This window comes from Rutilus rutilus, assembly GCF_951802725.1.
Source record: "Rutilus rutilus genome assembly, chromosome: 22".
Lineage (NCBI taxonomy): Eukaryota > Metazoa > Chordata > Actinopteri > Cypriniformes > Leuciscidae > Rutilus > Rutilus rutilus.
The window spans coordinates 23,691,775-23,714,963 of record NC_140227.1 but is presented as its reverse complement, the minus strand read 5'-3'; the positions used below and the strand labels follow the sequence as shown (position 1 = coordinate 23,714,963).

Below are 23,189 nucleotides of genomic sequence, written 5' to 3'. Positions count from 1 at the left end.
AATCAGAGTAATGATGCTGAAAATTCAGCTTGTCATCACAGGACTAAATTATATTTTTAAATTTATTAAAATAGAAAACAATTATTTTACGTTGTAATAATATTTCACAATATTACTGTTTACTGTATTTTCTATTAAATAATTGCAGACTTGGTGAGCATAAGAGACCTCTTTCAAAAACATAAAACAAAATTGTGTTTCAAAACTCTTGACAGGTACTATGTATGTGTGTGTGTATATATATATATATATATAAAATCTACTTACATTCTCTAATTTGCTTCAATTGTATTTGTTTTCCCCACAGAAACCCATCAGCAATGGTCTCCCTCCAACTCCAAAGGTTCATGTAAGTGGACATCATAGATTTGCAGATCTATGGCACTGTATTGGGACTTAAGCGCTTGCCATGTTTTTTTATTTAAATTAATGCATGTTACCTTTTTGATGTGTTTGTTTTCTTGGATATAAGCCTTTTGAACTGTGATTAATTTGGTGATTAACATCTGAGTTCTCCATTGCGTTTTATTCTCATATCCAGATGGGAGCATGCTTCTCTAAAGTCTTTAATGGCTGTCCATTAAAAATACATTGCGCTACCTCATGGATCAATCCAGACACACGAGGTGAGCTCAGTTAATATGTCTTAGTTAGAATCCGGCTTACAGGAAATATTAATATTTCATGGTACGTTATTATATCTATTTTGCCTACATAAGCATTTTTTTATATCTCCGCTGAAAAAGTCATTTTTTTTCTTCCTCCCTGTTTATGCATTTCAGACCAGTATCTGATATTTGGAGCAGAAGAAGGCATCTACACTTTAAACCTTAATGAGCTGCACGAGACGTCCATGGAGCAGGTATGATGCTACTTTTCAGGCATTTGCAAGCAAATTTTGGAAAACAAATTTGTGTGATGTATATCCTTGTGTTATCTGAGTGTGGCGTGCTTCTTCAGTCAGTCGTGCTTGTTTTGTGCTAAAGCTATTTTTGTGTCATTTTCAGCTTTTCCCCAGGAGATGTACTTGGCTGTATGTCATGAGCAACAGCCTGCTATCAATATCCGGTAAGCTGTGCTTTAAAAAAGATCAGCTTTAGCTTTTCAAATTACAAATTATTCAGAATGAGTTTCTTACATTATAGGATGGAACTGCTTGTAATGATAATACTAGAACAGTTAATGTCATATATGTCAAGTGTTTCCTGACATTGTCCTGTTTCCCTGTTTTTGAATAATGAAATTGTGTTTCCGCAGGAAAAGCATGTCACCTGTACTCTCACAGTCTGAGTGGCCTGTTTGAGCATGCTCGACATATGCAGAAACTCCCTGTTGCCATACCAACATACAGATTTCCTGACAAAATGATCCCCAGGTAAATGTTCAGATCTCTGTGTGTGTGTAAGGATGTGACCAAAATGTGCATTTTTCATTCTACATTTTTATTTGTATTCCAGGAAATTCTCAGTGTCCAATAAGATCCCTGAAACAAAAGGGTGTCAAAAGTGCTGTGTAGGTAAGCAGATCCTGTACTTTTCTTCCTTCCTTTATTTCTGAATTCAGTAACATACATACTTTGGATGATGTCAAGCATATAATTCAGTTGTCTTTAAAGTGCCCCTATTATGCTTATTCAGATATTACCTTTCATGCAGTGTGTTAAATAGCTGTCTGCAAGGTTTCAAAGATCAAAGTGCACGACAAATAAAGTTTTTGTCTCCCGTAAGAAAGAACTGATTCTGAACTGCCTGAAACAAGTCGTCAGTACTCGGTAGGTTTGTAACAGATTTGCTTAATGCCAGAGTTTGGTCTTCATTGGCTGCCTGCGAACAGCGTCTACTTCGACCCGCCCTCAAACACTGTATTTGTAACTGAGGTCTGGAAGAGTTTGGATCGTGTTGTCGACATTTCGAGAAGACGCTGTGTTCTGCTCTGCGAAAGCAAATCCACTTTGCATGCATTTTCAAAGGATGTGGACTCGCGCTTGAATTTATACGATAAAACCCATGCCATTGTTACCGTTCGTATCAGTGTGTACAAGTTCTGAGGAAGCCTCCGGAGCTGAAGTTCAGATACGGTAATGTGCGTTTCATTTCACCAATCACAACAGACTGGGCCATCTGACCAATCAGAGCAGAGCAAGCTCTCGGAAAGGAGGGGTTTAGAGAGATAGAATCCTTTATCGAACCGTTTGAGACACTGCGAGGAAAGAGGTGATGCTGCAATGTATATTATGAGAACATTTATCTGTTTTTTTTACCTTGGATGCTTGTAAACCTATTGTAGGAGTCCTCCTAAACAAAATTAAGAACCTTTAAAATAGCATAATAGGGGCACTTTACGGAAAATATAGTGAAATAGACTTTATTTAAGGTATTCTACAGTATTTTGTTTCCATATGTTGTTTTGTTTATTCTCAGTGAGGAATCCTTATACTGGCCACAAGTACCTGTGCGGTGCCTTTCAGTCCAGTATTGTCCTTTTTGAGTGGGTGGAGTCCATGCAGAAATTCATGTTGGTCAAGGTGAGCCCAGTGTCACTGGTTCCCATCGCCAAAACAATGTTACAGGGTGATCTGCAGATCCTTGCAAATCCATGGAAAAAGGGTTGACAACTCAAAGTGGTGGAAATAAATATAATGTAGTAGGCTTAGCTATTAGCTATTCATGTTTCCTTTAAGCTTTTAAAAATTGCTGATCCTTCTACTTAAGACTTGTGGGTTAAAATTGCTTTACTTGGCATATTCACATGCAGGCTGTTCCAAATTAAGCACTTGACTCATTCCCTGCAGAGCATAGACTTCCCCCTGCCGTGTCCGCTGGAGGTGTTTGAGATGCTGGTGGTTCCAGAGCATCAGTATCCTCTCATCTGCATAGCTGTGAGCAAAGGGACAGAGCTTAACCAGGTGGTGCGGTTTGAGACCCTCAATCCCAACTCTACCACCAACTGGTTCGATTCTGGTGGGTTCTTTAAAACTACTTGGTAAATCCTACATTATGGGGACAACATAGGTCCCCACAAAGGTGGCAATGTCAGAAATCCTTGTCCTTGTGGGGACATTTGTTGATCCCCATGAGGAAAACTGCTTATAAATCTTTTTTTTTTTTAAATGTAAAAATGCAGAAAGTTTTCTCTGATGGGTAGAGTTAGTGTAAGGGGATAGAATATACAGTTTGTATTGTATAACAAATGTCTATGGAAAGTCCCCATAAAACATGAAAACACAACGTGTGTGCGCGTGCGTGAGTCGTGTGTGCGCGTGAGTGTGTGTGTAAATTTTGGATTAAGATTAGCTTTTAATTAATTTGACTCTTTTATCATTTTAATAATGCATAATTCTAGAAAATTGTTTATGTTGTTTCAGATACCCCACAGAGTTGTGTGATGCATGTGACCCAGCTGGAGAGAGATACAATTTTAGTCTGCTTAGATCGTAAGTACAGAACATGCCATTAATAACAGATGCATGCATATCAAAAAACAGATATAGTGATTAATCGCCTCTCTTCATCTCCAGGGAGCATTAAGATTGTGAATTTGCAAGGCCGGTTAAAGTCCAGTCGAAAACTCTCAGCCGAACTGACTTTTAACTTCCAGATTGAATCAATAGGTATGGAACTTTGGTACATTAAGGGTGTCCTGAAGTAAATATTCCTCAATTTGTACACAAGTCTTCTCTAAGCTCATTGAATTTAACAGTTATCCTTTAGGTATTTAAACACTTTTCTATGGGTACATTCTTGTTTTATTGTAGTATCTATCTATTGTAGTAAAAATCTCTCTCTGCATCTATCTGTCCCTCTTAGTTTGCCTTCAAGACAGTGTGTTGGCCTTCTGGAGGCATGGCATGCAAGGACGCAGCTTCAAGTCCAATGAGGCAAGTCTATCTCAATACATGTGAGAGAAGATGAACAGAGACGGCCTGTCAATAATATCAAGAGAAAAACCCTGACCCCATCGTGAAGCAGAAAAAACAAACACTGCAAAAATATTACTATATATATATATATATAAATGATATATTAAATATATAGTATAGTATAATATAATATAAATGTATGTTTATATCTAAATTAAACAAGTTAAATCTAATTTAATATAAATACTTAATGACAATTAAATGCAATACAGGTTACTAATTAAAATGTATATAATTAAATATGATTCATTTGCAATACAGGTTACTTTTTAATATGTTCTAGCTGATATTTAACAACATATTTACTTTTTTTAATTCTTTCTCATTCAGCTATTTTAAACAGACACACACACACACACATATGTATATATATATATATGCATGTATGTATGTGTGTGTGTGTGTGTGTGTTTGTGTTTAAAATAGCTGGAAAAAATAATATTTATATATATATATATATATATATATATATATATATATATATATATATATGTGTGTATGTGTGTGTGTGTGTGTGTGTGTATATATGTATGTATGTGTATATGTGTGTGTATATGTATGTGTGTTTAAAATAGCTGAAAATAAATAAATAATTATATACATACATATATATATATATATATATATATATATATATATATATATATATATATATATATATATATATATATATATATATATATATATATACAATCAGGATCAGAATGTATTTCAGAGAGTGGTGTAATAATTTTTTTGTTAAACTATATGACATACATATTTTGCAATCACATTATTCTGTTTATATTCCAGATTACACAGGAGATTTCTGACAACACGAGGATATTTAGACTGCTGGGTTCAGACAGGTGAGAAGAAGCCATCTAATTATTATGTCATTATTTAATTAACATTGTACACTTTATTACTGGTGTGCCAATCCATGTTTTATGATGTAGGGCATATGTTCGCAGAAAGGCCATCAGGTCAAAGGTATTTGTTTTGATGTTGTTCTTTACAGAGTGGTGGTTTTGGAGAGCCGACCAACAGACAATCCAACAGCACACAGCAATCTCTACATCCTCGCAGGCCACGAAAACAGCTACTGACCGCAATGCCATCTTGGTGCAAAAACACTACATGCCGGAATGCAGCGTTATAAGAGGCTTTTATTTGAATGTGGCCCAATGACAACTAGCCACATCTCAGAAGAACCACAGATATGCTGCTGTTGGACAACTGAGAGCACAGAGGAAGACTTGAATGGATTCAAAGATCTCAGAGAACAGATAGGCCGTAACCGCATGATGTACTACAGTATGCACTTTCACCATTAACTGTTTTAGAGGCCTTGCTTTGGTTTGGCTTCTAGCAGTTTTAATTTATTTTTTAACTGAAACACACATATACAATTTTTTTTTCTTTTTTTTCTTTCAAAAGTAAGCACGATTTCTTTTGTTTTAAGCCACTACTCTCACTTGACGCTAACCACACAAGTGCTTGAAAACACGTATTTAATTCATGTACATACAGACATAGTATTGTTGAGTTGTACTCTTTGCATTGGTTATGTAGATATCAGTACATTTATGTTGTACAGGTTTGTGGCAGCGTTAGCGTTGTAAAGGACTGTGAGATGTTGGGTACTACTTAAAACGACCTCTAGGGCCAGATAATTTTTGTTATATGCAATGGTTTAAGAATCACAAAGCTGAAGTGCCACTCTTTCCGAGACTTGCCTTCTTAATGTCTTTTTGTTTGTTTTTTTATTGTAAAACCTAATCGTTTTTTTTTTATATAAAGCCAAATTGTGTTTTTATTGAGCAACTTCTAATTCAGTGGCCCTCGTAATTGTTTTTAACTCTGTGGTATGCACTCACTTCAAATTTGCACAATGTTATTAAAATGTTAATGTGTATATGTAAGTGTATGTTTAAAACCATGCAGATAATAACATATATAGATATATACACATGTATTTTTTTGTAAATGTGTATACATGTATAATCCTAATAAGCAATAAATCATTAGGATGTTTTTACATTATTTTGAAAAGTTCTCAAGCTTATGTGGAAGATATTACTGTCTGCATCCAGATGTTTGTATGTAATTTGAGTGCTGTATACACTATTTACAAGATGATGTTGGAATTTGAGAGTTGCTGTAAACTTTCTACAACATGGACTTTCTCTTACAGAACTGCCATTCAAAGTAAATGTAATTCCACAATAAGAACAGAAAAAACATATTCCGTGCGTTCTCTTGTCTGTAATTCACAAGTTAATTCGATTATGGAATACGTTTTCTGTTCATTTTGTGTCAAATGTACATAGTGTAAAATAAAATCACATGGTTTTACATACTGAGATGCCTTTCGTGTTTTAATAATAAAAGTATTTTGCTTACTTTTATACATTTTGCTTAGTATTTCTTGTGAAATTTAAAAATCGAATTATTAATATTATTATTATCATAATTGCTATTATTAAAAGTTCAAAGCGCAAACGGTCGAGCTGGATCAACCCTACTGTCTATGGGATCAACACACACACACGGAAGGGGACTTTTATTTTGCTTCACAGTCCGTGACGTCAGAGAAATAATGGCTGTGTCCAGTGTGTTTAAAGCAGGTCTTTTCAATCACAAAGTTGCAATCGTGACGGGAGGCGGGACTGGGATAGGAAAAGATATTACTTCAGAGCTCTTACAGTTGGGTATGCATTTACTGTTTTTACAGATGGATTTGTCCTTGTATTTAGATCAGGGCTGCATGATACGATAACGTATAACACTAACAGTGAACTTTAGTCCAGATATTGAGCAACACAGCAATCGTCCAATAACTTCCAGGTCATCAATCACCAATTTAACTATTACCAATGCAATGTATTTGATGTTTTTAGATCATAATTTCCATTTAAGACAGGTGAATTTGGTAACATATCTTGGAATATAAAATATAGAAAATAATGTTTTAAATGTTTAGTATTAGAATGTTAAAGTATATACTATAGGAACAAGCCCTCTGTAAAACGTTAATAAAACTTTGGTTTTGCCTGTAGTGTCTACAGAATCACATATATCCCAATATGTTGTAGGATGCAATGTGGTCATATCATCCAGAAAGCTTGAGCGTCTGGAGTCAGCAGCTGAAGAGCTGGCTCAGAAGAAGATCCCCTCATCCAGTCCGGCTAAAGTGACCCCTATAAAGTGCAACATCCGGAATGAAGAAGAGGTGACAGTCTCATGAACCTGTTTTTATACATTGCCTTCATGTCAGAGAAGCATGTGTAAAATGTATTTGTTTTCAGCACATTTATTTAGGAAGGTATTATAGGACAAATTCTGGTTTCTCCATCTGGCAATTCTGTTTATAGATAATAGTAGGGTCATTCTGTATCAAATCAACCAAATTTCAGAAACTTCCCCAGCTCAAATTTTTTTATTTTGTTCATACTTTTTTCTGTAGAAAGACAAACATAAATAGTGATGAAAACCAAACATTTGGAGCCAAATTACAGGGGGCAGAAAATGACTTTAGAAAGATTGAACCAGATATATGAATTACTTTCTAAAAAATAGTGGATTACTCAGTAAATATTCGTCAAAGGCATTTAATGTTTTTGGCTTTTTTCTTCATTTATGTATGTCTTTTACCAGAAAAGAAATCAAAATGGGAAAAAAAATAAAAATAATGGGGGTTGAGCTGAGAATGAGAGCTGCACGATTCTGGATACATTGAGAATCACTATTTTTTGTTTTGTTTGTTTGTTTCAAATAGAGATTACGATTCTGAACAGACAATTTGAATGAATTACTTAAAAAAATCGGTTTGAATGAGTGATTCAGTGACTTATGCTGGGTACACACCAAAAGATAATCGGGCTGATTTTGGGCCGATTTCTCCCCTTCCGACAATCCTAGCTATGTCCCGATTATCTTGATGGTTTAACAGATTATTTTATCAGATTTTCCCTTGGTGTGAGGTGTGTTAAGAGTGTCCGAACCTGCTCGGAAGAACGTCGGAGCCGCTCCGATCGCGAATCGTAAATATTAAACATGTTTAATATTTACGATCAGAAATCCTGATGTGTGGGGGGAACTCCGAGGACAAACACGCGCACGCTCTGGAGATTATCACGTGAAACGAAACAATATCCAATCAGAAAGCGAGATGATGGAAGACACGGTCATTCTCTCACACACACACACACACACTTGCAGGAAGCTTAATGTTAAGATTTAGTATTCATAAGTGTAAATTTCGAGGAAACAAGCCTTTGTTTTTCATTTTAAGAGCAGAAATTTTACAATACCTAAACACAATATTGGGTTTGAAAAATAAGAAAGCTGCAAAGTGCGTTTCAATCTGTAAACATTTTCAAATTTTTGTTTAACTTTTAAGTTTGTCACTGTTTATGTATATGTCTTTTTATGTTTGTTTATCAGCTTTACTCTCTGTACCCCCCTGACTGTAATTGTATAATTCTTAAAATCAATAAAAAAAAAAGATTAAAAAAAAAAAGCTGAGTGTTAAGGGATCAGTGAGGTTCTATAGACTAGGGATTAAATAACTTTTTCTAAAGAGACAATAAATCCAATAAAGAATAAATAAAGACAATAAAGAATGAATATATTTCTGTATAAAAGGTTATAATGGTGGGTACAATGGTTTTTTCACGTGAATTTTCTGTGAAAATCATTCCAAACACTATCGCAATTTCTTCCTGCATATCGTCCGTCATGCTTATTCTGAAGTCTCACGATATTTTGCGAGATTTCCTGTGTTCATAGTCGAGACTCTGGTTGAAAATCTGTTTGTGTGTGGTGTGCTGTCTTTGTCACATCATGGCACACCACACACTATAGGAGCAAAACGCTTAAATCTAGGATTTTTTGTCCTCATGTTTGTGGTCTGTCACATTTTGAAAATCTTATAAGATGTAAAAAATCTTTTGGTGTGTACCCAGCATTACTCATAAATACTCGAATCAGCGTTTTTGAATGAATCTCTTGAATGAATGATTCAATGACAAATTTAACAGTCACTTGTCACCACCTAGTGGCGAAACAATGAATTTGTTATTTGAGGCCCCGAGTTACTTTCAATATTTGATTTGCTCTATTTTGATCGCTATAACTTTTATCTCAATATTCTGTGATAATTTGAATATTTGTGAAACACAGAAATATCAATACTGTGTGGCTGAAAAATACTGCTTGTGATTGAAGCTGATGACAACTGCTCTCTCTGGCTCAGCGCAGATTTGAAGAGAAGAATGGCTGTATGGATGGATTTGAATGGATTGTAGGGGGCGTGACTTGATGTAATAGGGGCGTGGTTTGTAGTACTGCGGGACGCAGTTGGACACACACACGCGGATTTGAATGTGATTTTGTCAAAGGTTTAATTGGGTGGCACAGGCGAATCGTTGTCGCATGAGTGTTTGATCGCGATCTTTTCACGATTAATCGTGCAGCTCTGCACGGAATGACCCTGTAGGTTTGGATTATTAAAGTGGTGTGACTCTACAAAGAAAATGTATTATTTAGCCTATGTCTCATTTTTGACAGGTGAAGAACCTGATGGCCTCCACCCTGAAGCTCCATGGGAGGATCGACTTTTTAGTGAATAATGGAGGTGGACAGTTTTCCAGCCCAGTGAATATGATGAGTGCAAAAGGCTGGAATGCTGTGATTGACACCAACCTCAACGGAACCTTCTTATGCTCCAAAGAAGGTTCGGAGTGCGATGTGATGTGTGTGTGTGTGTGTGTGTGTGTGTGTGTGTGTGTGTGTGTGTGTGTGTGTGTGTGAAGAACATTTTAATAATCTGAAGAAACCTTTTGTCCAATAGAAAGGTTCCATGGATGTTGAAGGTTCTTTATAGAACCATACATCAGAGGCCAATAAATAACCTTTATTTTCTAAGGGTGTATTTGTGATTGTGTGTGTAAATTGTAAGCCTTATTTCTGACTAAATAATGAATTGACATGTTCACGATTCATACCACTTCAAGAGCTACTCTCAGACAACTTTTGCTTGATTCGTAGCATACAATGCGTGGATGAAAGATAATGGAGGTGTGATTGTGAACATCATTGCGGACATGTGGAAGGGTTTCCCTGGAATGGCGTGAGTTGGTAAAAAATATTGGTTAATAAAAATATTGTGTATAAACTTTACATTTAATGGCTGTTTAAATATATTTATCCTCTCATGGTAATGCATTTTGTCTCCTTTCAAAGCTATGTTTAAACCGCCAGACTTTTTTATGACAGGCACACAGGAGCGGCTCGAGCTGCAGTGGACAACCTGACCAAGAGCCTGGCCATTGAGTGGGCTGACAGTGGCATCCGGGTCAACTCTGTGGCGCCGGTTAGTGCCAGTTTGGAAACAATTGGAAAGCATACTGTATTTGCATAGTGGTGTCCAAAATGAGGTTGAATTGTTTGAATGAAATTCACGATTATTGATTTATCGTCTAATCGTGGTTATTCTATGTAATCGCAATTGACCCTTCGCTAAGCCACGCCCGAAAACCGCCACTGGCCAATCGTGGCTTAGCAACCATAACTATGTACAATAAGTGTACAGTTTAAATTTCAATCACATTTGGCCAAAGAATATAAAAAACACTGTTCTAACCAAGATAGTTAAAGGTCTTCCTTCATAGGAAATTATGGTTTGTGGGTTTCAGCAGACTGCATTATATTATATTATACATTTTCAAAGCATTAAAGAAAATCACATGTGCCTATTAGAATTGTAATATATTGATACAATGTAAGTTTTTAAAATAAGGTATTAGGTTTACACTGTAAAGGACATGAACAAAACAAAATTATATAATTAATCGCAATTATTTGTATGGCAATTAATCGTCAGCAAAAAATTCATGATTGTCACAGGCCTACCGCAAACTGAAAATGTAAGTTATAGGAAAATAGCTTTGCCTTGCCTGAGAAAGTTTCCATAGTATTATGGCCTCATTCGTTTTTTACTAAATAACATGTTTTTATTATATATAATGCAATTCCAATTCAACTTCAATATACACTCCTAATTTATCTGTCTTTTATCACAGAGACAGTGTGTGTCCATTTGTTTTTTTTTGTGTGTGTTTCTCGACTGTAGGGAACTATCATATCCAAAACTGCAATGGAAAACTACAAAGAATATGGTCCCAGTTTGTTTAAGATGTCAGTGCCATTTAGTCCGGCTAAAAGACTTGGTGTTCCTGAGGAGGTAACCTATAACCTATTATGATGTTGACGACATTTTGAAATAGCAGAAACTAATCAAAGATCAGAACATAATTACTGCCGCTATATACTCTACAGCTAAACCTGTGTGTGTGTCTATGTATATAAATGTGTTTGTGTAAGTTAGTGTTTAAATAATCTGAGATTGAAATAAATGTCTGTTCTGCTCAGATCCTTAATATTTAATATGGATAATAATATATACAATATTTCTATCAGATATCACCAGCTGTATGTTTCTTGCTGTCTCCGGCTGCCAGCTACATTACTGGAGCAACCCTGAAGGTCGATGCAGGACAGAGCCTTTACCACTCTATGTGGGAAATCCCAGGTACCCATATTTGAGCCGGATGAGAGCATAACACACGCTGTATTTGTTTCAAAATCACGGACGGATGTTGACTTGCTATGAGTATTCAAATGCTTTCTGTTTCTGTTTGTGTCTCTCTGATCAGACCACAGTGCCTGGCCTCCAGCCCCAGATGGAGAAAATACAGACACACTGAGAGAAATCATGAAAATGACCAAATCCAAGCTGTGAATCATAACAAAACAAGTCTAGACTGTCAAACAGCTGCTCTTCTTCACAGCGTGGGTGAAGCACAAATGTTTTTTTCTTTGCTAGGAATTGCAACGCGTCTCGACTGGCTTTTGAGTGATGCTCACTGAATTTAAGCATTATCATTGAATAATTCAACTCTAATAGTTCTTGAGGAACAATGCCTAATCAATGTAAATATATGTAATAGTATTGTAATTGTTAGATTTCTAAAAAGAACATGTATCAACTGTCACCGTGAGATTACAAATATGTAATGTATTGTTCAAGAAAATAAATTTTCTGTTGAAAACTTTTAATTGCATTAAGCATCAGTTTGCTGGGTCATTTCTGTTATAAAGTACAACTTTTTATCGGCGTAACAGTAAAATAAATATACCAGACTTTCAGATTTATGCTAGACACTTAAATTTAATTAAATATCTTTTGATTATTTACACTATAGTAAGAAAATAACAGGATGCTTTAACTGTTTTGTTGTTTCTACAGAAATACCCACCAAAAATGTCCATCCTGATGTTGACTTTTGTTCATTAAAGCGATATTACAAAAGAGAAAAATAAAAATGACGTTTATTAATGAAAAACAAATACATTACCATCGGAAGCAATGTTCCCAAGAAAACATATTTAGGTTGAAATACTTGTTTTAGTAAAAAGTGGAACATTTTAAGTAAAATCTAGAATATTTCTATTTTAAATGGCCAACTTAGCAAAAATTGAGACACTGAGATTTTTTTAAGTTTATTGTCAGGCGAAATGAATGATTAATCTGTTTTATTGGCATCTTACTCGGAACATGTTTAAAAATTGAGGGTCCTACAGAGTGCCGGTTGCTAGGCAGAGCGCCGCATAACGCGAGCATGCGCACTGAGCGCTGAGCGCACGCCGCTGATTGGCTAAACAATGGCATTATCGGTGTGAGGGGGGATGCGTTGTCCTCGGTGTGGCACAGTCCAAAAAAAATAATAAACCAAGCTCCACAATGTTACACGTGGTGAGTCACCCTTGCGAATGATAAACTGAACATATTAATCAAGCGACCTCTGCAGACATTTGTTTGAGAATTGATTTAAGGTAAGAACCGTGTATTATCACTTCAGTATTGTGTAAATCAGAAACGGATAGGAACAGCGAGGGGTGTGACTTGATATAAACAGTAACGTATCCTAAAATGCGATGTAATGCAAAGCAACCAGAAAGTAACATAATATATAACAGCAGGCTGTAGTGTTTTTTCCCCCTCTAATGCTAGAAGAGAGCATCTTTAAAGGGTGATTGACACACAAAGCAGGTGTGTCCAGCTGCACACTGACATCATAAAGGAATTTTGTCCATAGTCATGGCATCTGCTGACGTCACTGGTTTGGAGATGGAGGGAGAGATTGGGACAGAGGAGACCCCAGTGAACACGCTTCAGAGATCAGCAGAGGAGGAGGGAACCACCACTCGGAGGAAGAGGAAGAAGAAAAAGAAAGAGATCATCTACCGCTCTGACCTGGAGGATGAAGATGCTGGGGAGGGGACCTCTGCGAATGTGGATGGAGCCTTTAATCCTCCACTTGATGAAGGTGGAGTGAACATTATTTAGTTTATTTAGCCATCCATCCATTCAAAAATGATAGTAAAGACATTTGTAATGTTACAAAATATTTCTTGAGCACCGAATCCGCATTTTAGAATGATTTCTGAAGGATCATGTGACACTGAAGACTGGAGTAATGATGCTGAAAATTCAGCTTTGCCATCACAGGAATAAATTACTGTTATAATTTGTAATATTTCATATTATTACTGTTTTATTGTATTTTTGATCAAATAGCATGTATTCAGCTTTAATTAGCATTAAAGACTTCTTTCAAACAATGTAAAAAAAATTATCTTACTGATCCCAACCTTTTGAACAGTAGTGTATAATTATTAATTGGTCCAAAATTATAAGCAGAATATATTTGCAGTTTTCTTGCAAATGTTTACAAAATATAAATGCAATATATTATTAGTTATGAAATAAATGCATGATTTTTGAGTGTAATTTAGGCAAGGCACGGTTTTCGTGTCTGCTTGCATGTACTGTATCCCACATCTCAGTGCTTTTCTTGTAATGCATTTCCTCTGTCCCACACGATTGACAGATTTATAATGTGTTGTTAATGCAATATTCTCAATATTTATCTTTCATTCACAGAAGAAGAGGATATCCCTCCCGACAGCCGTTTCGTGACCCTGACGGGCACCATCACACGGGGAAAGCGAAAAGGCCAAATGGTGGACATCTATATGACCCTTACTGACAAAGAGCTGAGAGACATGGCGCGCTCCAAAGAGCGTCTAGATGCAGAATGTGACGGGCTCGCGGAAGCCAAGCAAAAACCCTGCGCGCTGGGGGTCAGCCAGGGCCCTCACGTTCTTCTCTGGAGCCTTTCCTGCTCCCCGTTCATCTTCCTTCTCTCTTTCATCACGTCGTTTTACTACGGAACGCTCACCTGGTACAACGTCTTCCTGGTTTACAATGAGGAACGCAGCTTTCTGCACAAGATCACGGTGTGTCCCTTGCTCATTCTGTTATATCCGGTTCTGATCATGGCGTTGTCTCTTTGTATGGGGGTGTACGCCGCCGTGACCCAGCTCTCCTGGGTGTTTGGGGAATGGTGGCTGGCGGTGAGGGACCTGGAGAAGGGCTTCTGTGGGTGGATGTGTGGGAAGCTGGGGTTGGAGGACTGCGCCCCGTACAATGTGGTTGAGCTTCTGGACTCTGACACTCTCTCCGGGACCCTCCAGGGGAAGAGGATGGATGATGTTGAACACACTTCTACTTTGTGAGCGCAAAAAACATGGAATAACGTTCTGGGTTTAATATAAGTTAAACTCTGTTGCTGTTGATTTTATTTTATTTTTTAAACTTATTTTGCTCAGGAAAAGCAAACTTAAGAACAAGTCAAAAAGATTTTCGATAGCTTTTAACTTGTTTTCAATCCTGAGCCTTCATTTAAAGGGATAGATCACCAAAAAAATTAAGATTCTGTCATTTTCTCACCCTCATGTTGTTGAAACTTTCTTTTGTTCTGTGGAATATAAAAGAAGATATTTTGAAGAATGAATATTTTGAAAGAAGAACCAAACCGTTTTGTTCCTATTGACTTCCATATGGACAGAAAACATTGAAACATTTCTCAGAAAATCTTCTTTTATGTTCACAAAGTCACACAGTTTTGGAACCACATGAGGATGAGTAAATGATGACAGAATTTTCATTTTGGGTGAAAGTCTTAATTTTGCACAGTTTTATTAATTAGTACATGTTGTTAGGAAATCATCTATGATTTAGTCTTATCAAACATCACAAAATCAATGAAATACAGGGCCAAGTTACTCTAAGATTTCAGCACATTATCTTTCCATATCAAATGTAAAAAAAAAAAGGAATAATGGATTTTGAGGTTTAATGCTTATATTGTGATGCAGTTCATAATGATATCCAAAAGCAAATTTTTTTAATCATTGGTTTCAGAACATAAATCAAACTATTTTTAATTCATTAAATGAGCACTATGGAAATTTTCTCATTTAAGTTTACATAGTACAGTGCGAATTTAAATATAAAAAAATTACAATCAATCAAAACTGCATAAATGTGCCCAAAACGGTCACTATGGTAAGCCTGTGAAAATGATTTATATTCAGAGCTCTCAAGTTTGATTTGGCTGAAGATTCCAGGCTTCCGGATTATATCCTTGCATGTTTACACATTTTTTTTGGGCAGATATGCTTCTTACATTCTTATACTGTACATATTTTCCATAGACTACATATTTTCCAGATATATGCCTTGTTAGGACAATCTTACTGTCAGTGATCTTAATCAGTCAGAGCTGCTCTGATATGGTTATCAAAGGCAACTTTAGCTATAGCCTACATCAAACCATCAGAAGAGTGGAGCACAACTGATGGAAGATAAATTGCAAGTTACTTGCAGAGGAACATTGTTTATGTTTTCAACCACAGATGTCAGTAGAGAGCCATGGTGTTCCTTTAATGAGTTACCATAATGAATCTGAGACTGAAACATTCTTAACATCCTTAAGAAGAAATGAGGCCCTCTCTTAGCCTTCCGTCAGGACAGTATATTCTGTTATCTTGAGTAAAGAGAAGTGTTCGAAGTATTTACCTTTATCATGTCATGCATTACTCACATTGCACAGCGGATGAGCAGCAAATTTTTCTTCTCTGACGATGTTCTCACGCTATCTGACCGATACTTGCACTTGAACCAGACACTAAACAACATTTTACACTCTAAGCAGACAAATGCTTTTACACTTTGAATACTTTTATTATTATAATATTTTTTTTATATTTTATTTGTATGTCCCAAATCACTGAACTGTTGTGTTAGTGTTTGAAACAGTGTAGTGCTTTGTGTTTTTACTGGTGTAACAACAATGGTGCTATAATAGTGTTCACCAAGAATATCAGCCATTAAAAACCACTAACTGGTTTACACATAATGGTTCTGTTGTCCCAGAAGATCATATTACGATTTCAAAAACCTTTTAACTGAAAGTAGATTACAGGGCACACCTACTTCAGATGGGGTGAATTATAGTACTCATATCCGCTTCATCGTTTACAACTTTATCTGTTGTTTATGGAGGCATGTATTGTAAAATAATAAAATGCAGGGTTCCCACGGTCATGGAAAACCTGGAAATATCAGGGAATGTTAAAATTGTTCGAAAATCCATGAGAATTAATAAAAAGCTATGAAGAATTTGTTTACTAGAAAATGCTCTTGTCTGATTTGTGAGTGAATTATTCTTTTGAGTCACAACTCTGAAAAATTACACATATACTGCATAAAAACTCTTATCCCGTAAAAAAGTGTGGGAACCCTGTAAATTACAAAATATCTTACCAGAGATCTATGCATCTGATCTGCATAATTTGAAGTCTGTATATTAAAAGAAATGTACAAAATGTAAAGACAATATTGTTTTAAGACTGGAATATTAAATCCGATTGCTTTAAAATATGCAAGTATTGGATGCTCTCAGATTATACTGTTTTAATTATGCAAATAAGCAGGTTTGATGTAAACCACCTTTTTAAATGAGTAATTGGAATCATCAATAGGTTCAATCTGTTGCACAAGAGATCCTAGACTCTTTTTGATTATCTTTGGGAACTTTTCCAACTGCTATGCTGTAGGCTACAATAGACACTCATCATGCCGCTGATAATACAAGACCTTGACCTGTTTTTTTGCAGTTAGGCCAGCCTTAAACTGTTCTACAAAGAACACTTGAATGACATTATAAAATGTTGTCTTCTGGCACAAAGTAGCCTGTTTCTCTGTAAACATGGTTTCAAAGCACAAACTTTTTTTTCTTCTTTTTTTTTTAAACCATGTCCTTGATAAATGTTTTGTTTTCACACTTATGCACTGGGTGTGTACCAGTTATTTCATTTTCAACACTTTATAATAAAGAATTTTATCTCCTTTGTTTCCGTTGTATAGTTTAGTTTCCTTTCAGACTTAGTCACAGTTTTTGCAGATCTCACACGCTGTTAAAGGTGTGCCTCAGACAGTGCTATATAATTGCCAAACCTTTAAAAAAAATAAAAGTTTTATCATTGTTGACTGTCAACAAGCATCCCCTCCCTTATGACCATCCCAGATCTAATTAAACCAGTCCGTTACAGAATTAACACTAATGAAGTGTAACTAGAGAGAAATGAGTAAATAGCCTCATCTGAACGAGTAAGAACAAATTGTGAAATATGAGGGAGTGGCTTGTTGGTATTCCTGTAAGCTAAACGGCTACTTTCGCTTTTAGCTTTTTTTTATCTTTACGGAGACAAAGATGAAGCCACACGGAGTCAACGGTAATATAACGTCAAACGATATGTCTTTCTTTCTTTCTGTTCGTTGTAATGGGATGTATTTTTAATAGCCTAATACTTTATAATTTTAACTTTGTTTATTCATAGTTCCATAAAATACGTAGTTGCACACGTACCAGTTAAATGCGAATTAAGCTGGGTGTTCTAAGAATCCGAATAGCCTACGTATTTTGTTTGACGCATGACGTAGTGAACAACATGGGTAAAAAATAACGCTAGTTTATCGCTACATAGTGGCGTAGTTTGTGCTTTTCGAATGTAGCTCTAATGTAGACATTTAAACATTAGCTCCTCCCTCCCTTAACATTGTAAAGGGACACGTAAGCGTTTGCTTTATCTCAAAAGGTCATTGTTCATATATTAAACCATTCTTTTTATTCGGATCGAAGTCGGTTGAATATTTTTAGTAATGACGTAAGATCTGTTTAGAAACTGTTTTTTTGTGTGTGTGTGTGAAACGGACAGTTCCAAAGAACCGAATTGCAGAATAATTATTCCGCCACATGGTAACGATTTAAAGCATGACAGGAATGTTAGCGTGGGTGAGTTAGAATTAGGTAATGCGAGACGCAGTGTGAACTTTGGTAAAAGTAACCTAGCAACTCTACACAGGAATCCCCTTCAACGTCGCACTTTCGCTTTTGTCCAAAATGCGGGGTGAAACCCCAAGTGGTCAATGCAAACCGTCATGCAATATACCACTGTTTCCTTATGTAGATTTGCAAAGGATATTTATTTATTGGGGATATGCAGGTACTTTCTATTCTAAGGCATCATTTTGAACTAACATCACCTCTCTTTGTTTCACCTTTCGTCTCTTCCTTTTTCTTTCATTGTCTCCAGGAGATAAGCCTCTCTGCAGGCATCACCACCAAAGCTTTTGGCCTTCAAAACTGTAAGTGCTTTGACACTTGCAAGTATAAATCCGAAGTGGCCGTTGATTTCTACAAGAATGTGATGAATGAGGCTGCGGTGGATTTTCTTCTTCTGTCAAGATAAATGCAATTTTCATTCTATCCTTTCTTCAAAAAAACAAAACCAAAAAAAATGCAAGTATCTTTTTCTTTTTTTTTCTACTGTTTTTCCGGTCTTGACAAATAGATGTTTAAAACTGCCTACTCCCAGCTTTTAAAATGACCCAAACTATAACCTACAACATCTATACAGGCTCATACAGTAAAATGGCGGATGGATTTTCTATCATGGTAAACAATGTGACCGCTGATCTTGACAACGAGGAGCGTAGGATCCTCCTGTACCTTTGTACGGATTTGTTCACCAACAGCTGTGTGGAAGATTTGAGAGGAGCTTTGCTGGCCTTTGCCAAACAGAGACAGAACCAAGCGGGTCAATCTCAGGCTGGTGATGCCCTGCTGATGGAGCTCATGTTCCGAATGAAACGCTTTGATGTCCTAAAAAAAGTTTTCGGCACCAACAGACAACAGGTAGAAAGAATTCTGCAGGAGGGAAGGGCCCTCTCAGATTACAGGTAATTTATCACATTAATTCTTTGATGTCTGTGGAAAAACAACCCATGTGGTTAAAATAATATGTATGGTAATGAAAAGTTTTATTTTAGAACCTGACATTTATGTTTTTAGGGTTATTAGAGCAGTCTCTTGGGAAAAACCCAAGCAGAAATACCCGTGATATGAATATGTTATTTTCACCCACCTGAATGCTGATCTTATTTCCACAGGGTTCTAATGGCAGATTTGAACGAAAACCTGGACAAGGAGGATTTAAAATCTCTTACCTTTCTCCTGAACAGTATCCTACCCAAAGAAAGAATGGCTAGAGCTACCGTAAGATTGGAGAAATTACACGTTTAACCTTCAGAATGTTTGTACTAAATAATAATTATACTAAACTGAACATGCATGATTAAAAAAAATCTACCACTTTTCTGGGATTTATATTATGTGCATGTTATCTCATGTTTGTGTCATTGCATTTGATTTCTAATAGAGCTTTCTAGACGTGGTGGTGGAGTTGGAGAAGTTGGATGAAGTATCTTGTGATAAGCTAGATCTGCTTGAACAGTGTTTGAGGAACATTAAAAGATTGGATCTTGTTAAAAGGATTCAGGCCTACCAGAATAGAGGTCAGTCATTTGTGAGGTCACTTTTTTTCTTTTCTTTGTTTGGTCAACTGCTTGTCAGCAGACAAAAAATGCACTGCACGGGTTGTGCAACATCTGGTTACAGCTTTTGATTTGACTATGCAAACTTAACTTGCTATTGAAAAACACCATGTCACCCTTAAGAACCTAGAACATTTTGTACATTATACCCACATGATAATGCTTCATTTTACCTGCAAAAGTCTCTCACTGTCTCAAAGTTCATTTTCAAAGCCAAAGTTTATTTAGAAAAATTAAAATCATGGCTCTGGTTACCAAACTTGTGCGGCAAGTACATTGAACATTTTTATAATGCATAATTAACTCTACAAAATTAATTTATAATTTATTCAGGTCAGAATGTACCATGTGCAGTCCCTAAAGTTCAGAATTCCTTTAAGGTAAGACGATTTTCGGAAAAAAAAAATCCCAATAGAATACAGTATGTTAAATGATGATAATTTTACTTACTGTATCTCTATATTTCTTAATTTCAGATCACACCTGGGAAGTGTCAGTCTCCCGTTAAACCAGTGAGACGATCACAGTGCTGTTCTCAAGGTGAGATTTTTATTTTTCAGTCTTCGTTTTTAGTTTTAATTAAGATCCTATGGATAACATGACAGACTTGCCTTTGGTCTTTTTCTAGAGTTAAAAAATCTGAAGCTTTCGGTGCCAGAAACGGGGACGCAACAACAACCGGTAATAAATCGGCTTCTCACTTATTAATAAATAGTCATCGTGGCAAAGCCTAGCAATTTTTCTGATTTGTCATTTTATTCATGAATAGGTTGTAAGCTATTCCTCCCACTGTCTATATGTCTGCTAGGCTTTTGTGAAGGAGTATCAAATAAATCCTGAGCAGAGAGGCCTTTGTGTGATTATTGACTGTGTTGGCTTTGATGGACGTAAGTGTGTGTGTGTGTGATCCAGGTTTTGACCCTTTACCATTTTTGAATGTTATAATCATACTGTCATTTACTACTTCTGAAAACATCATCTGTTTTTGACTCATTGGTTTGTTAGGGAAACTTGCTTGCAGAAAAAAACACAAAATTACATCATAATGTTTACCCACAGGGGAAGGCAGATTTTGTAATAATAAAAAATAAAAAATCCTTCTAAAGGTTTCTAAAGAAATTGCCGTTTTCTTCGGGCTTTTGTTTTCCCTTTAAATACAAATTAGGAAATGTGAAAAAAGAACAGACTTTTTAGATCGTTATAATGCGTTCTTGCGCAAAACACCTGCATCTAAACGTCTACGCTGTTTGTGTCCTTTCAGAGATGTTGACTCAGACATTTGAGCGTCTGGGTTTCAGGGTCATTTCCCACTCTCTCCTGGGTCTGAGAGAAACCCTGAAGGTCTTGGAAGACCTGACTCGCAACAGGAGCCTTCAGGAGGTCAACCGCTTCGTCTGCTGCCTCATTAGCAGGGGAACGGACACGAATCTGTTGGCTACAGACTCGAATGGCCCTGGCATCAGGCTGGAGGATCTCAGGCAGCTTTTCAGCCCAAACCAGTGTCCCTCACTGGGTGGGAAACCCAAACTGTTCTTCACCCAGATCTACAGGACCACAGAAGCCCTTCCAAGCCCTTCAATGTATGATGAATACCTTGAGACGGATGGACCAAAATCCCGGTATTCGGACAAGAGGACTGTCCCAGTGTCAGCGGATGTCCTTTGGAGCGTGTGCACAGCAGAGGCAAAACTGCTGGAAGATTCCGGCCACCAGTCGGTTTACCTGCGTGCGTTACACACTGCCTTATTGATGGGGCATGAGAGGTACTTTATGAACCTTTTACCTGCTGTCTTAAAGAGCCACTGTTCAGTCCATTATTGCACTGCAATAACCATAAAACCACCATACATGCTAAATCATTTTCAGTTTTGCTTTTGTAGTTTCACTCTGAAGAACAATTTTATAATTCAAGTCCCCTTATTCTGTCCCCCCCCCCCCCCCCCTTAAATTTGCAGAAAGAACCCTTTATTGGACATCATGACAGAAGTGAACAGAAACGTGTTTAGTCACAATCAGCAGAATCCTGAGAAGACGTATCAACTTCAACTCTCTCATACACTACGGGAAACTCTTTACTTGTAACACGTAATGTGCGCTACACAACACAAACTGCTCTTTGTTCTTTCTATCCCTTTCTCGCGCATACACTCTACTTGTTTTAGAATAGAATTGTTAGTGCTTGAAACTGCCACTATAAGTACACATTACTGCATATTGACATAATCGATTGTTCTCGTTATTCTATGTTTTTATTAATTTATTCATATTTGTATTTATTTGTGAACCTGTTGCAGCTATTTAGGTTGTTCCGTGTTGTAGTCACAGTGCTAGTGTTTCATTATTTAACCAAAGAAGAATACCTTCAGTCATTAGTCAAGCTAAATTAAATTATTTCTATAGCACTTCTCAAGTGACTTATTTTGTCAGAGCAGCTAATCATGTTTAGATGATCCCAAGGAGAAAAGCAAAGGTGGCTGTGGCAAGCAAAGCAACTCTGAGATGTTTTGGTGAAGAGGGAGCTTTTAAGAACTAAACCTGACATGACAGTGAATGTACACGTGATAAATATATAGTCATATATCATATGTTGTAGTAATAGTGTTCATTGAATACACCTTTAACACGCAACGCACTACGTGAGGAGATGTATAGAGTATTTTACATTGCATCCTCTTAATGTCCTTCTTTTTCACAGTTGTGTAAACATGTTTGTATAATGATATATACACGCAGTTAGGCTATATCCTTATTTCCTCCTAGTTTTTATATTCTAGGTATCAGCAGGCTGGAGTTGTGACTTTAATGAGTGTGACCGATTGTAGAATGATGGGTAACTCAAGTACAGTACTGCAAAGATAAAGCGTTCAGGGCTTTTAAATGATCTAGGAATAGTTCAGAGTAGCTACTTTTATATTTTATTCATTAACATTTGTTCATAAAATGAAGGAAATTCTTAGTGTATCCTCTTGATATTTATAATATACCGTAACCAATTAAACACTGAATATCAAATTATTTAAACGTGTATATATCTATTTGTCATTTAATCACTTGTCATATTTATGCAGCCTAATTCATAACCCTCTTTCTAACCACTTCAGAGAGATAAGTCGCCTACTAATTGGTCTTGTAGAATTTCAGTGAAGGACCTGGATGATTTGCATTTGCAAACGATGAATGAACGGAATGTGAAAATATAGTGCGTTATGCATGGCAGGGAAAAAAATGAGAGTAGGTGAGTATTATGATTAAAAATGTAATTAGCTTAATGTAAGAATACACTGACTTTGTGTTTTAATTGAGATCATACAAATAAAAGACCAGATTTGAATACATGGAATTTGAGTTTTGATTTCTTGTCTTTTCTTTCTTCAATAATTTCATCACACGAGTCATTTGTCGCCATCTACAGATATAATT

At 36.4% G+C, this 23,189-nt stretch overlaps 4 protein-coding genes across 10 annotated transcripts in view; all 4 read left to right on the top strand.

Moving 5' to 3' along the window:
* map4k3a (mitogen-activated protein kinase kinase kinase kinase 3a) overlaps positions 1-6,260 on the top strand; it is a 65,099-nt gene extending 58,839 nt beyond the window's left edge. For both annotated transcript variants that reach the window (XM_084396163.1, XM_084396162.1), the window contains 13 exons: positions 308-349; positions 542-626; positions 783-862; positions 1,008-1,068; positions 1,258-1,375; positions 1,458-1,516; positions 2,421-2,524; positions 2,792-2,960; positions 3,365-3,433; positions 3,518-3,610; positions 3,807-3,877; positions 4,712-4,767; positions 4,920-6,260. In XM_084396163.1, the coding sequence (XP_084252289.1) occupies positions 308-349; positions 542-626; positions 783-862; positions 1,008-1,068; positions 1,258-1,375; positions 1,458-1,516; positions 2,421-2,524; positions 2,792-2,960; positions 3,365-3,433; positions 3,518-3,610; positions 3,807-3,877; positions 4,712-4,767; positions 4,920-5,007 (1,095 nt within the window). In that variant the 3' untranslated portion in view covers positions 5,008-6,260. The remainder of the gene's footprint in view (positions 1-307; positions 350-541; positions 627-782; positions 863-1,007; positions 1,069-1,257; positions 1,376-1,457; positions 1,517-2,420; positions 2,525-2,791; positions 2,961-3,364; positions 3,434-3,517; positions 3,611-3,806; positions 3,878-4,711; positions 4,768-4,919) is intronic.
* Positions 6,261-6,482: 222 nt separating this feature from the next.
* Positions 6,483-12,034, top strand: pecr (peroxisomal trans-2-enoyl-CoA reductase). The gene is made up of 8 exons (XM_084394687.1): positions 6,483-6,612; positions 6,997-7,133; positions 9,473-9,638; positions 9,953-10,034; positions 10,181-10,277; positions 11,037-11,147; positions 11,384-11,495; positions 11,620-12,034. Exons 1-8 carry the CDS (start codon positions 6,501-6,503, stop codon positions 11,703-11,705), a joined length of 903 nt encoding a protein of 300 aa, XP_084250813.1. The 5' UTR covers positions 6,483-6,500; the 3' UTR covers positions 11,706-12,034.
* Positions 12,035-12,615: 581 nt separating this feature from the next.
* On the top strand, positions 12,616-16,503 carry tmem169a (transmembrane protein 169a). Of its 5 annotated transcripts, none has more exons than XM_084394689.1 (3): positions 12,616-12,719; positions 12,978-13,293; positions 13,911-16,497. In XM_084394689.1, the coding sequence occupies exons 2-3, from the start codon at positions 13,065-13,067 to the stop codon at positions 14,543-14,545; spliced, it is 864 nt and encodes a 287-aa protein (XP_084250815.1). In that variant the 5' UTR covers positions 12,616-12,719; positions 12,978-13,064; the 3' UTR covers positions 14,546-16,497. The 5 variants fall into 5 exon arrangements, with proteins under 5 accessions (XP_084250815.1, XP_084250817.1, XP_084250816.1 ...); XM_084394691.1 differs by having other exon boundaries at positions 12,629-12,799; positions 13,063-13,293; positions 13,911-16,503; XM_084394690.1 differs by having other exon boundaries at positions 12,630-12,719; positions 12,981-13,293.
* A 988-nt stretch (positions 16,504-17,491) lies between these two features.
* cflara (CASP8 and FADD-like apoptosis regulator a) lies at positions 17,492-23,104 on the top strand. 2 transcript variants are annotated; one of them, XM_084396180.1, is made up of 11 exons: positions 17,492-17,608; positions 18,470-18,675; positions 18,794-19,115; positions 19,326-19,431; positions 19,595-19,730; positions 20,103-20,149; positions 20,246-20,309; positions 20,398-20,450; positions 20,578-20,656; positions 21,031-21,532; positions 21,725-23,104. In XM_084396180.1, exons 2-11 carry the CDS (start codon positions 18,588-18,590, stop codon positions 21,849-21,851), a joined length of 1,524 nt encoding a protein of 507 aa, XP_084252306.1. In that variant the 5' UTR covers positions 17,492-17,608; positions 18,470-18,587; the 3' UTR covers positions 21,852-23,104. The 2 variants fall into 2 exon arrangements, with proteins under 2 accessions (XP_084252306.1, XP_084252305.1); XM_084396179.1 differs by having other exon boundaries at positions 17,599-18,379.
* Positions 23,105-23,189: the final 85 nt, after the last annotated feature.